Genomic DNA, 15,775 nt, shown 5'->3' on the forward strand with positions numbered 1-15,775 from the left:
ATTTTATTTTCCTTAAAAGTTTCAGAGAGTAAAAATGGATTTTACAGTAAAAAGTACAGGCACCCTGAGAGCCTGTACTTTCTTAGCGGAATTTTTTACAGTGTATATATTTTAACTTCCAGATGACTCTACGTTGAAATGGCCGATTACCTAAAAATTAACGATTCAGAAATTTTTGTTTAAATTAATTAAAAAATGTTTATATTTACTTATAAAACATCATGGAATTAATCATTTACGTATAATTATTTAGAGTTCTTAAGATGAACATTTGAAAGCAACTTATAGTGAAATAATGAAAAGAACACACAATATCGATACTAAGTTATAAATGCATTTTCTGAGGAGCTACAGTTTTCTAGATTTAAGTTCGCGGCAGACATCATTGCCTACAATCTATTGGAAATATGGTGACTATGTTATGAACTATATTTACCATGTTCTTAACTGAAACTAAATTCATATTTCGATATATGACTTTTTGTAGGCCATGTAAACATGAAAAAGGCTTTAAGAAATATCATAATTTCGTTTTGCTAGAAAAAATGGTATAATTCAGCAAATAAAAATTTTTACCAATCATTCAGCTCAGGACACAGAAAAAGTATCTGGTAGTAACTAGTGAAATTAGATATTGTTTACTAAATTTAAGTGAACGGTGCCTGGCGTAAGTATGAGGTTTTGTTATTTTTTTTGCCAATTTTTTCCAACATTTTGGAAACTATATCATAATTTTATGTAAATAATGTCACAAAACTGAAGAAGTAAGATATTACTTGATACTTAAGAAATACTAATTGGAAATAACACTCAAATTTGAAATAGACATGTTTCAAGCTCTCAAAAACAGCCTCCCATCTTCAAGATTTGCAGACGTGAATGAGACGAAACAAAAGTGTTTTGAAATATAAAACGCAAAGTTGCCCTAGAAAAATCTTTTGTTTGTCAATTTTGTCTTATTTACTTTGTCTTTATTTTTCATATATGTTTTTTTTCTTTTTACTCTTTAGGTTTTATTTTTCAAATCGCTTTTGTTTTTTCTCATTCACGTCTTTCAAGTCCTGAAGATGGATACTTGTTTTTGAGCGCTTGAAATATGTCGACTGTTATTTAAAATCCACAGGTTTCTGGTTTAAACCTCGGGCCGGGCAAGGTTGACTCAGCCTTTCATCCCTTGAGTGGGTTGATAAATGAGTACCAAGCATGCTTGGGAACTAAACACTGGGGGTTCTGTGTTCGGCTGACCACCTGACCGGAACATCTGCTCCTGAACCCCAGAGCCCAAGGTCAAGAAAACTGAGATAGGCACAGTAGGCTTTGGCCCTCTATGAGCTGTCGCACCACTGAGTTTAGTTTAGTTTAGTTTTAGTTATTTCCAATTCGTATATTTTTGAAGAGAATTTAGTTTTTAAGTAAGTAATAAAATATAATTTACTTAACTTACATCCCTATCAAACTAACTATATTTGGTTTTTTCTGAAAAAATATTGTTTAAAAAAATCCTCCGAACAAAGGCAGTCGCCTTATAAATAAAGTTTTACATAGAAATGACTAAAGCAATTCATTTAATCAAGCTTTTACATTTGCTAAGCAAATTTAAAAATTTACTTAAATATTTATTTCAAACTATATTTCCTGATAGTTAATTCCATAAAGCAATAGTTTTTAAGTAAATCCAATAATACAGAAATAGTTTATTACGTAGTTTAATTATAACTGAAAGTTGGTTTTATAATGGGATATAAGCGGGAACAATATGTGCAAAGTAAGATCAAAAACTATCAGAGAGAAAATAATTCTATTCTTATAGAAAACTATTCAATTTATAGATAACTATATATTTAGTTAAAATCTAATTAAGTTATACATAAAGCTTTTCAGATAAATATAAAACTGAAATACGCTACCTATTACAGGTATTATTCATCATTATGGAAGTTTTGGTATTGACAGCGTAAGACGTTTATTCAGATTTGAATTTGTACTCAACAATGGAGAATCTTTCAGTTAATCAAATTGGGTAGTGAGGCGTTCGAGAGATCGCTAATCTAGTGTTAAAATGGTTTGTAGTTTCTGGAATATGTTAGAACAGAGTTTCAGAGGCTCTTAGCACGAAAATGTTCCATATGATTCAATTTGGAAAGGACGATAGATTAATGTTCAGATTCATTATCGTTATGTAACAACTAATCATAAGCTAATAGCATATTGACCATTCATAATTCGATATTCCTTTCGAGATTTTACGTTATCGTAGACATTATTTGTTCGATTTTATTTCTAATGAGTTAAAACCTAATGCATTACTGTGTTCCTTTTTATTACTTTTTTTTCATAAGAAAATAATTTTTATTTTTTGTTTGCTGTGGAGTTGTATAATTGAAAGCCTTTTTAAACTTTATTCTACCCTTTAATGTATAAAATTCTTTCTTTAATGAAGAAAATACTGAAATTATTGATTAATTAAGAAAATTAGTGTTTTTCCGAATGACACTCGGTGTGTTTAAGTTGTTAAGTTACCCTAACTAATAAAGAAGAGGAAATCATCAAGATTTTTTATTTTTTTTTTTGGAAATCAGATTATTTCTTTTCACAAAATTCAAGTACCTGCCGCAATGATCCAGCTCACCCTGACCACAGTGCTGAAGTAAAATATACTTAGTGGCTGTCGGATCATGGGTTAGAATGCCCATGCCGTCCGACCACCAGTGGGAGACTTGCGTTATTTTACCTCATAATATAACGCAAATGCGGGTTAATTTCACTAAAAAATTCTTCACGAAGACTAGTTTGTCACATGATTCGAAGTTTCCTTGTCTTCTGGAATCAAAATTACGACTCTACGGAGTTTAGCATTGATATTCGTAGACTTAGAATTGGGTCCGCTGTTTAACGCCGCCGGTTATAAAATAAAATTCAAGTATATTTTAAGAACATTTATCAAAAAGTATAATTTGAAAATCATAGGAACGGGAAAAATCCGACGTTTTTTTAAAAATTTATTTATTTACTTATTCTTTTTTTCTGTATTGACGCGAGTATGAGTTAAGTGTTTTTTTTCTATTCACTGATACAATAACTTCTGCAATTTCCGTTATTCTTATTAAAGTTTACACAGTATTTACAATATTAATTTAGTGTCAGTTTTCGTTAGAAATTTTTGATAACGTTTAAGGTTTTTTGAACTGAAACTTTGATGAAAAATGCATCGAAATTCCGAGCTTATTGCTTGATAAGACAAAAATATGATACTTTTTTGCAGGCATAGGAATTTTTTTTTAAAATTTTATAACTGGTGTTGAGCAGTCAATCCAATTCTGAGTTCACGTCTATCAATGTTTTACTCCGTAGCCTTGTAATTTTACACTAAACTCAGAAAACAAGGGAACTTCTGGATCAAGCATTGTGCCGAACTCTTCTTCGTCGAGGGCTTTTTGATAGAACTAATACGCATTTTCGTTACATAGAGAGCTAAATCGCGAATACCTCTCATAGTTAGCCAGGAAACAAAGGGATTCTCAGACATAATCCGTCTACAATTGAGGACATTTTATATCAGCATTTAGGTCAGTGTGAGTCAATAGGCTTTTGCTGGGATTCGAACCTGGGTCACCTCATTTTGAGGCGAGTATATGATATTAAATGATATTAAATGTTTACTCTTATGGAAAAAATTTATGAAAAAAAGTATGAAAAAAACGGTTTTAAGAAACGCCTTAAAAAGTTTAAGGAAATATGATAAATTTAAAAAAAATGCAGAAAAATACATTGTAACTTTGTTATTTGCACCTTACCAAAGTTGCTTTTTAAAGTACTAATTAATTGGATAGATTATATTCATCAACTTTTTAAATTGCATTAAAAACACTTACTAAAGCGTGTTTGTCCCCTTGTTCATGCAAAACAGCTACAGTTGTCCATTTGTGGTGAAGAATGAATGCCAACAGTGCTGGATTATGTGATGAATCAGGAGCAACGGTTCTGAAGAACATTGGAAAATTCTTTCTGTCACTTAGTGCAGGTGATGTTGCTCCATAAGACATCTATGTAAAAAAAATTAATAAATGTAAAATAATTTATTATAAGTAACTTTTTGTAATAAATAATAGACGATATATTTGATGATATTAAACTTAATTTGTTTAAAAAAAAAACATGAAGATGGTATTAATAGTTCACATGTTTGGAGTGCTCAAAAATAGGCGCACATTCTCAAGACTCTCCAGGCGTGAATGAGGAAGATAAAAACTATTTGAAACAAAATACGTTAAGTTGATTAGGGAGTAAAGGTATTGGAAAATAATGGTGCATGGATATTCCAAATTTTTCGAATATCACGCCATTTTTCGAATTTTATTTCCATTTTCATATTTTATATAATGAAGTATATATTCCGCTTCCGTTTCTTGGGATTAATGGACGGTATGAGCGCATTATGAGCATTATGTTAAGGGAGAGAAAAAGTGGAAATAAATTTGTCCTTTATTATTTCAATTTTCTGCGAAGACTGGAAATTTAGATGAATTTTAAAACTTTTCTATCATGCAATATAAGATTTATAGATATACTTCACAATTAATGTTTCATAAATGATTCTAATTTCTGATTCAAGTAAAAACAATTGATTTAAAAAAGCACGAGTTGTAAATTTTGGAAGAATTTGTTTCAGATTTGCATTCAATATTCATAATATTATTACTTTTATTATTCAATATTATAGTTATCTGTCCAAACTTACGTTAATGTTTAATATTAAAAATAGTAACATTTCAATAATATTTGAAAGGAGTGCTTTGTGTATATTTTTATTTTTTACTAGTCGTTAAATCTGATAACAATCAAATTAACAGTGATTATAAAGTTTCTAAAAGAGAAATATGTTTAATTAAACAAAATTTTCTTCAATTCAATAAGTTTTTTCCTGAATATTTTTTGTAACTTTAATTTTAATTAAGAATAATCATTAGGTTTTTAATTTTTTCCTGACATTCATTTTACAACACGCTTTCTTAATAAATGATGTTAAAAATGATTGGCGTCCAGTAGAAGTCAAGTTTGGATTATTTGGTACTCTAAATGGCTTTACAATTTAAATTATTGTTAGTTTTTTTTAAAAAAGGAAAAGAATAATTGAAACAAAAAGAGTTAGTACTGTGAAAGAAATTTTTAAATATATACTATTTTTATATCCTTTTATTATAAGATTTTACTTTATAATTGCCTATAATGCATAATGCTTGTAATAATAATGCGTTTGAATCTATACGAAATTTTCTAAAGAAATTTTTCTTATTAATTTTGGAATCTCCACTTAAATATTGCGTATGTTTATTTTTCTACTTTATGAAAATCTTATTTTTGTTAAATTATTAAACATTATGTAAATTGAATTATATTTTCTATGTTTTTGCGATTTCGACATAACAGTTTATATAAGAAGTTCGTCAAATCAATCTGACAGGAACACTGAAACTGCTTGGCGAATAATCAACCACAATCAATTTTTTATTAATCAGTTATAAGAATTGAAATTTATTTGGTATTAAATATGCAATGAGCAGTTTCTTAATAAAATACCTCAAGAAGAAATTATATTTCACCAGTACACTTCACGAAAACAAACAGCCATCTTGGTCGCCATATTATCACTATCTTGAAATTGCTCAGTTATTCGGATTTAAACTTCTTAAAATAGTCCAAAAGTGTTTGTTATAAGTTAAAAATATGTCCTAATATCATTTCACACAGGAATTTAGTTTGTTTAAATAAACTAGTAAACTAATTATTCGCTAAATGTACGGAGCTTTAAAAAATGAAACCTTCTTCACCAACTAACTGCTCGTTGGTATAAGCTTTGCCATGCTGAAATATGCATTACATTCCTAACATTTAAAACATTTTATAACTAACATTTAAAAACCAAATTATTATCTAATTTTATTCATTTTTAAGAAATAAAAATCATTAAAATAATCTGTGAACTCTTTATAAAAAAAAACCTATCATTGAGTGCAGAATAAAATCTATTTTTAGAGATTCCCTCTACTTCTGCCTAACACATTAGCATAGAATTTGAAAACCGTTTTATGATTGCTAATATTTTGAATTCATAAAAATTCATTATTATTTCTCACACTTTCCTTTCCACCAACATATTTGAATACGTAAGGCTAAGAGAAAGAGCCTTGGCAATAGATTAAATCAATTAATGGTCAATACATGGATTCCTTAACTTTTCTTGGTGAAAATTATGCTAATGTACACGTGAGACTCGCATTTTCGATTTCTTGGACGGAGGTGTCCTGTGGGGGCTTAGCTCTACCGGCACAACCTCCGGGCCATATTCTAAATTTATTACTTTAGTAATTTAATTTATATGTGCACAAAAAAGGAGGATTTCTCTTTACTTTTTAGCTTCATACAACTTTCAAAATGAAAGCATTTTTATTATTTATATTTGATTTTTTTATTAAGAAGTTTATGATGTTTAATAAGTAATTGCCAGCCTGTATCACTCTGGAATAAAATATAAGCAATTTTAAATGAATAAATCATTTTCTTCCTCTTCGATTAATGGGATATACAATTACTTCAATCATCAAATTTTTCCATTACAAGTTTTATGAATTATTGTGTTAAGATTCAACTTTACTCTTTGAAGTGTGTAAGAACGCTTGATTAGGTATTAGTTTGTAATAAAGTAATCATTCACATAACGTTTAGAGTTTTTCAACACCTAATTCAGATAGGTATTGCACCACAGTATTTATAGTGTAGAACTTAACATGTATATATGAGGATATTCAGGAGCCCCCATCAGGGGGGAAGGTGGGCGCACGATGCGCCCACTTAAAGCTTGGGGGGTGGATTTTTACACTAAATAAAACAAATAGTTTGGGGGGGGGGGAATTTAGAATTTGCCCAAGAATGCGCCCAAGAGCTTGGGAGGGATGGGGGCCACTGAGAATATTCAAAAACATGGCCAAACAAGAATAATAAACATTCCTTTCCTCGCAGTTACACATTTATGCTTATTTTATTGTTTTATTAACGCCGTTTATATCTAATAATAAATATTTTTTTTTAAATTCAAAACTATGATAATATTTGGATTAATAATTATCTAAATTTGAAGTATATTTTTATTATTTTTAAGCAAAAATTCTTACACAGAAAATAATATTATGTTATTGTAAACAATAGTCTATTTTAAATCTTTAATATTCGTGTTGAGGAATATAAACGTTTTGTTTAATATTCAAATGAATTGCCTTTTTACAAACGGTAATAGACATGAAGTAATTGATTTCGGGATTTTACTTCATAAACTTCATAATCATATTTTGAAAACCATTATTTAATACATTTCAAAATCCCTGACATTTCTGACGAGGAGTTTTATTCCGTAAGTCACGTGATTTGTGCAATTATAGCAGATAGAAGTTCTTCCTGAGCGAGACAGGAAGACGTTAATTTTCATCAAAGGTCAAGCAGAGTTCGTAAAGGATCATTTCATAATTAAACGAATACAACGCTGGATTTACGCCAGTAGAATTGTAATGAATAAAAACTTCCACAGCCTTAAAAATTATTTACTTTTATAAAACGTAAATAATTTTTATAAACAAAATACAATACACATATTCATACACAACATACAACATACTTAATATTTACATGTATATACACAAAATTCCCAATATTTACATACATAATACTAATATTTAAATTTATAAATGCAAGTAATATTATCATTATTTACACTTATAATATTATTTACATTTGTAATAATTTATTATAGTGTAATAATTATTAACATTTATTTATATTTACGCATTACAATTACATTTATAAATTATTTACATTCAGAACTTTTATTGCCTTTGCCTCCAATTGTAGTAATTCTTGAAAAAAAAAAACAATATCTAAATATTCATGTCAGAATTATTTTTTTACTGCTTTCTACTATGTTTTGTTTAAGTTTTGATAATATTTAAATTGACGTTAAACCTAGAAGCATTGTACTAGAAGTAATTTACTTCAGTAAATAATGTGTTAGTTAATTTAACAGGGCTTTAGAATATGAATCAGTTACATAAAGCACGCGACCATAGATAAACAGATTTACAGCTTTTATTGCACAAGCCTCCAACTATATTAATGTTTAAAAAAAGCAATCTAAATATTTAAGCAATAGTTGTTATTCGAATATTGTAACTGTTTTGTTTTAGTATTGATAGCTTTTAAGTTGATTCTCAGCCTAGAAGCATTGTACTATTTAATGATATGACAAGAATTGCTGATATCTCTTCGTATAGTATGAATTAATTGATTCTGTCCAGTGTTGTAAAAGGCTTAGTTGGTTTAACAGGGCTCATAGATATAAAGCAGTTATATTAAGTACGCGACTCATAGATTTTAGATAAAAATATGCATAGCTTTTATTTTATATGCCTTCAACTGTAATACTGTTTGAAAATTTATAAATAAAATTCGTGTAGCGGTTATTTTTCTTTTTTCTTTCTCTTATGATAACTGTTTTGATTTAGTTCTAATAGTACGCTAAGAATGTACGGTAAGAATGTACGGTAAGAACTGTACGGTAAGAATTTTTGATATTACTCTGTTTAGTACAAATTAATTACTTCAGTCCTTAGTAAGTGGAGTAAAAGATTTATCTGGTTAAAGGGCTTAAGCCTATGACGCAATTATACGAAGCAAGTGACATATTTATTACTTAAAAACTTCCACTACCTAAGAAATTATCTACATTTTTTAAACACTTTCTATTTACAACTTTTATTGCATAAGCTTCCATTTATAATACTATTTAAAGAAATACAATATTTAAATATACGAGTGAAAATTGCAATTTTTATTTTTTCTGAATAGTATAATATCTGTTTTGCTTTAGTTTTGATTGTTTTGAAATTGATGTTCAACCTTGAATCACTGTCATATTTAATTTTATGGTAATAATTATTAATATCTTTTGGTATAGTACAAGTTGATTTAACAGTATAAGTTGATTAAATCAGTGCAGTAGAGTAAAATGTTTAGTTAGTTTTAGGGGGCTTAAGAATATGAAGCAGCCTTATAAGGTACGCGACCCACTGATTATAGGTAAATGAATCTGTTCAGTTGCTTCGCATCATTTTATACTGTTTATTTTTGAAATAAAATAATTTAACATTATAAGATTCAGTTGTAAAATTATTTAATACAAGAAGTTCTTATATAAAAGAGTTTATAACGTCGTTTTAAATATTATTTACTTGGTTTATAATATATGGAAATTGGAAAATTATTTCTAAGTAAAATTGTCAGAAATCTCTAAAAAATATGTATAAAATAACAATTCAATTAACAAAACTGCATTAATTTATTATTATTAAAAAAATTAACTTTAATAATTTATTGCATTTATGAATAACAGGAGTTGTTTTCACGGTATAAATAAAGCATTTTAAGTTTCTCAAATCTTGTCTGAAATTTTTAAAAGAAGTCTGAAAGTTTTAAAAGAAGATGACATAAGAAAATTTAAATTATAAATAAAAAAAATACAAAAAAATTTCCATCTTTTTTATATTTTTACTTTATTAAAAAATGGAAAAATTAATTCGACTCAATAAAGTTTCAGAGGAAACATAAGCAAAAACACGATATTGGTGGCCATTATTTTTTTTTAATGAAAAATTATAAAATTTATAAATGCATCATGAGGTTTTTAAAATTAAAGCAAAAATGAATTACTCTTATTCATATTTTTTTATTTTATCACTGATATTTTTAAAAAGTTCTTTTACTTAGTCATTGTTTTACATAAAAGATGTACAAATTTTCTGTACTACTGTGCTAAGTAAAAACAGCTTACAAATTAAATGAGCAATTATAAATTTGAAAAAACAAGCAAGCAACAAATTAATAAATAATCGAAAAGTAAGCATTAAATGCATTCCTTACTTTTTAACGTTTGTACAGGGCTAAATTTACCACACACACAACCTAAAGTATTTTTTAAATGAGATTTTGAAGGAAAATGTTTTGAATATAAAAACTTAGTTGGCCTTAGTTCATTACAAATGTACAGAAAAACATGCACATTTTTAAAAATATTAATAATTTTTTTTTAACTACTGTTCATTGTTTTTTATTCTTCATTGTTATTTGTCCACCATTCATTGTCACTCAAATTTATGCCTTTTCTGTAGTAATTTATCTTTGTCAAATTCATGTCTCGATTCGTAATTTTTTTCAAGAAAAATTATGAAATATTTTTGGCAGTGTTTATTTAGAAAAACGAAACTTCTAAGTGTTTTTTCATATGAATGTTTTTTTTCCGCATTTACATGTTGTTTGAATGCCTAATGCTGTTCTTCTATTGAAGATAAAATCTTGAAACTTTTTACAGTTAGCATGGTATACCTTGTAAAAATTTGTTTTGAATACGTTTTATAAAAGTTATTAATGATTTTATAGCTTGTGTGATTGATATTTTTTAATACTTTTTTTTTGATTTCACACATAACTAATGGTACAAGTTCAAACTGATACTAAAGCAAAAGTGTTAGAGGAATTGATTTTAAATAATTTGAAAACTTTTTAAAAAAAACTATTTCCAATTTTGATATAATTCTAATGATTAAATTTCGTAGACTAAATGACTAAAATTTAAATCTATGATCTAATTCTAATTTTGATTACTATTTCTAATTTTAAAATTTCAAGCATCATTAAATTATTTACTTGATTGTTTCTTAAAAACAATTGTCTTAACGGCGCTGTGACTCCTTTAACTGAAATATATGTATTTCTGAAATAATTTCCATAATAATAATGAGGTAATCTCAACTCAGTGCATTCATTTATTCTCAGTGTATACATTTCATTAAGATTAAATAGGATATTTATGAATGTTAAATGGTTGTCGGCGTTGCGGCAAGTCTTTTAATATTTGGCAAATGGACCAAAATGGGCTGGGGCTCACCATATATGACTAATAAACGTTAAATACTTAATTGCCAGGATTTTATAAACATAATGATTAGATTTAAATGCAACAGCTTTAAGAGATTCGGCAGTAACACGTTAGGGTTCACGTTAAGATTAGTCAAAATGTTTTTCTAAAGGTCTCAAGAAAATAAAGTAAATTTTTTACTGAAAAATGAAAAAAATACTATGCTTAAGAGCAAATTAAACTAAAGAGTACTATTTTATCTATAAAATTTACTTGTAAAGCAGCTTACATTATTAAAGATAGAACAACATATTATACCCATATACCACCGCACTTTTTTAAAATATTACGATAGCACGGAGAAGAAAAATTCTAGTGAAATTAACTCACTTTTTGATAATGACATTTCTGGTGAATAAAACAATTCTGATTAATGAAACCTAAATAAGCGGTATTTAAACCATTCACTTGGTAATTTTTTCGTTCAAATGGTAACGATTTACGAGAAATTCTGGTTTTCATAATTAAAATTCTTGTTACCAATTATTTAGCAAATGAAAGTCTGAATGAAACAATTAGTAAATGAAAGTCTGTTAAAATTACCGTACTGTATAATAATGAATTTTCTGGTGAAAAAGTCTCTTATTCGGATAATAAAAACCAAAATATACGGTATTTGAATCATTCATTTGGTAATTTTTCCATTCATATGGAAACGGTTTACCAAAAAATTCTGATTTTCAAAATTATATTTCTTACAGCCAAATAGTGTAATTTAGTGACAAATAAAAAAATAAAAAGTAAATATAACCGAATAAATAGTTTTTATGCCTAGTTATGAGGTATCCTGATAAAATTACCAAATGTTACCTCATTTGCTAATTTTTATCACATATTTTATTGTTAATTTTACCAAAATCATTACTAAAGAGATTCGGTAGAAAATACCTAGCTTTTTGGTGTACCCATAGAATCAGAAATAATGTAAATTTCTCTATATTCTGGTGGTTTTAACCATACTTTTTTTTAGCGTACTACTGCTTTGGGTATTATTATGATATGCACATTTACTTAAATTATTAAGAGTAAAATGAACAAGGAAAATAAAAAAATAATAATAAAATCATAGGGAATATCTTAAGAAGTATCCATTTGGTCACGAATATCCATTTGGAATATCCATTTGGTCACGATTACTTCGAAATGCCATAAAAATGTCCCTGACGGAAAACAGCGGTGTTGTTTTCATTTTAATTTTACATGATTCTGGAATAAAAAAAAATAAATAAAAATCAAAGTGCCTTAAAAACCTAACGCGATCTTTTTATCAGTATCAAAAACTTTCCACTTGTTAGCGATTACTTTAAAATGCAATGAAAATGTACAAGACGAAAAAAAATTGTGTTATTTTCATTTTATATCTTACATGGGTTAAAACTAAGTCCTATTTTCCGAAAACTGACAATTTTCTTCCCAAATATCCAACGCATCTATCCATTCTCTTGAAGCTTATAAAGTAATAAATATCAAATTTTATTCGACTGCTGAACGTTTTATGTCCTGAAGCCTCTTTAGGAGGTTGTCCTAACTTCAGTTGTCCCGGTAGTACCAAAGAAAGAATCTATATATAGATATATATTAAAAAAGTAAAAACTAAAATATTTTTGAAAGTTAGGATGGATGTACTAATAAGATCAACTGGTGATGTTTAGCTATCTTATCACTTGGGTTATGAGATATGACTCTAGTCAAGTTTTGGTGACTGGAAAAGCGATAGTAAAGAATCTTTTATGTTATCAAAGGCTTTAAACTGACTGGCTCAACTCACAAATGATCGATTTTGCACCATTAGCTAATGAAGACGCTCGTTTTTAACAAGTGATGAAGTTAGCTTACTCCATTTATCGGGTATTGGCACCACCTAGGCAATTAAAAGATTTAGAGAGAGCCAATAATTTGTCGAGTAAAACGAGAAAAGAAATTATTTTGAGGTATTTTTCTGTTGAGATGCTTATGAATTGGAAGGAAAAAGAGTCGTTAATCATAATGCCACGTTTAAAGATAATTTAATTTGAGAGTTTACTAACACCACTTATTGGTCGCGTAATTAAGAAATGTGTGATATGGTTTGTATTAATCATCTTTGATTTTAATTTACATGCACACAATTTAGTTAATTCTACTTGATATAACTAAATTACAAAGATATGGCTAAGTGGAATGAAATAAGGAAGTAAGAAAACTATGAGAAAAATTTTTTTGTGCGTAAAAACATGATAAATGAATACTTTGTTTGAGAAAAAAATTTAACGTAATAAAGTGCTATTGAAAAAAAATTCGGTTCTTTCTTTCTCGAGAGCTATTGAAGCTTTTTACTTGATTAAAATATTCAAAAAGTTTGACAGAGGCGAATTTCCATTAACTAAAAATTATTTTAGGGAGGTCATTTTATGTAGCGATTTTGAACATATTCTAATGAAGTGTAACTGAAAGAGAAGTTTGGTGTCATTTTTTTTTTTACAGTTTTAATGATGCTCTTTACTTTATTAATTAATTTTTGAAGTTTGTAAGATACGAACTTTAAATTAAATAAAAATAATGTTATGGTAGTGATTATAAAAAATATGGAAAATAGATTGATTCCTCACAGAGAAAAAAGTATGGTCAAAATTACCAGAAAATGGTAAAATTTACCATGCTTCTGTTCAAAAAGCTCGGTAATTTTACCGAAGAGTTTTAGTAAGAATGACGGTAAATGTGATAAAATTTGGTAATTTATCATGATATATTAGGGAATGTTATAAAAACCATATATTTAGTTAAATTTATTTTTTAGTTTTGCATTTTTTGCTAAATGTGCGGTTGTAAGAACTATAATTTTGAGAACCAGAATTTCCTGTAAACCGTCACCGGAAAAATTACCAAATGAATTGCTTAAATACCTTATAATTTGGCTTTTATTACCAAAATTACGTTTTTTTTTTACCGGAAATCTCCTTACGTTGAATAATATATAAGGCAGTTTGTTTATTTTTGAAACTCTTTACACTTTCAATGAAGAGATAAATCAATAATAAAATCCCAAGGGAGAAGTTTAATTCTAACGAACAGTTTTTAGAACGAAGTTGTGATTTTCATGTATTAAAAGTACCATTCCAATGAAATATTTTTATACATAGTAATATACTTAAATATTTTGAGAATAAGTAATCTTAAAAGCATCAACAACGTATCAAGATATAGTTCTAAATATTACATTAGTACAATAAAATGATATTGAAGACATTTTAGGCACATATAAGTTTGTTTCTATTCCAAACAAAAATAAAACTTTTTTACCACGCTTGAACGAAATCCGTACAATTTGTTAGAGACTAATTTCGCAAAGTGAAGGCTTATATTAGCGTCACTAGAGAAATTGGATTTTTTTATACCTAAGTAACATTTTGACTTTCAGGATTTACGTTTTAAGTTATAATACTAGAGATAATAAGCGTGATTTAGAAAGATGTTATTTAAAAATTGTATGTAAGCAAATTAATTTGTAACTGGATGTAAGAAAGGATTTGTTATTTAGTTTAAAAAATCATTAACTTATAAAATTAAATGTATTTTTGAAATAAAATTCCTTGTGATTTTTTCTTTGGCTCTGCAAAAAATTTCGGATAGAATTACGGTAAAATGAACTGGTACCGTGAGTGCCGGTACTATTTACCGTAAAATTTTGCAATATAAAAAAAACTAATATCGTTATGTTTCTACAGAAATATTAGCACATTTACGGTAATTAAATAAATATTACTGTAAGAATTATGGTATAAAATTTCACTGTAAGAAGGAATTTAATAACTTTTTAATGTAATTAAATAAATATTACTGTAGCAATTAAGGTATAAATATTATCGGATGCTGCATTCATGGAGCCACTACTTTTACCGTACTTTATTTAGAATTTTTCAAAATTAAAGCTGTTTTGCTCTTTGATTCCTTGTACAGTAAATGTTAGATATTCGTTAGTTGTCATTAGTTAACTTTTAACGATGGGCAATTCTCTAAGTATAGCATCTAAAAATAAAGTACAATGCTGAAATATAACATGTCCATTAGCAGTGTTTTGTTTTTAACTGAAAGAATAACGAATTTTAATTAATTTATTATGTGTTTAATCTAATAGCCTTTAACAAAATTCACTAAAAAATGTTAAGTTCTTTTATTATTTTTACTCCGGAAAAGGCTTGTAATGGAAAGTAACATTCCATTGACGGGTAGTTCAAACAGTTACATCATTTTTTAATGTATCACATGGTAATTTAAGATTGTATGAATAAAGGGATTAGCTTTAAGAAAGAATCCTTTCCTATTTATCGGTGAAACGTGTTTGAAAAGAGCTAAACATGCTATTCAATTCAAACTCTAAAATACTTTAAGAGAAATCCAGGCTTCCACTTAAGGTCTAAAAGGAAGAAAATATCGATTTGTCGAACAAGTTTTAGATTTTCCTAAAGAAGTACCAATTGCCAACCGTTACTTTTAGCCTTTTATTGGACTCTGTGATGGTTACCTCTTTAGGGATTTTCTTGATATGTCACTTTTTTCCCCCTATTCAGTTCTTTGTATGCCATGTATATAGCATATCCTCTGAAATCTATTTACTAAATAATTTATTAGAACCCCTATATTATGCATTACTGCTTTTGATCTAATAAATTCAAATTCGAAAGCTGTATGCCACATACTAAAAAGAGTAGTCTATGGAATATATAAATAAATAAATATATATATATATATATTTTTTTTTTTGAGACTGAGTGGCTCTGT

General features: G+C 27.5%; 1 protein-coding gene across 1 annotated transcript in view; it reads right to left on the reverse strand.

Moving 5' to 3' along the window:
- LOC139426973 (uncharacterized) overlaps positions 1-15,775 on the reverse strand; it is a 238,153-nt gene that overhangs the window by 92,847 nt on the left and 129,531 nt on the right. Inside the window, exon 3 of the mRNA XM_071187246.1 lies at positions 3,873-4,043. Within this exon, the coding sequence (XP_071043347.1) occupies positions 3,873-4,043 (171 nt within the window). The remainder of the gene's footprint in view (positions 1-3,872; positions 4,044-15,775) is intronic.

This window comes from Parasteatoda tepidariorum, chromosome X1, assembly GCF_043381705.1.
Source record: "Parasteatoda tepidariorum isolate YZ-2023 chromosome X1, CAS_Ptep_4.0, whole genome shotgun sequence".
Lineage (NCBI taxonomy): Eukaryota > Metazoa > Arthropoda > Arachnida > Araneae > Theridiidae > Parasteatoda > Parasteatoda tepidariorum.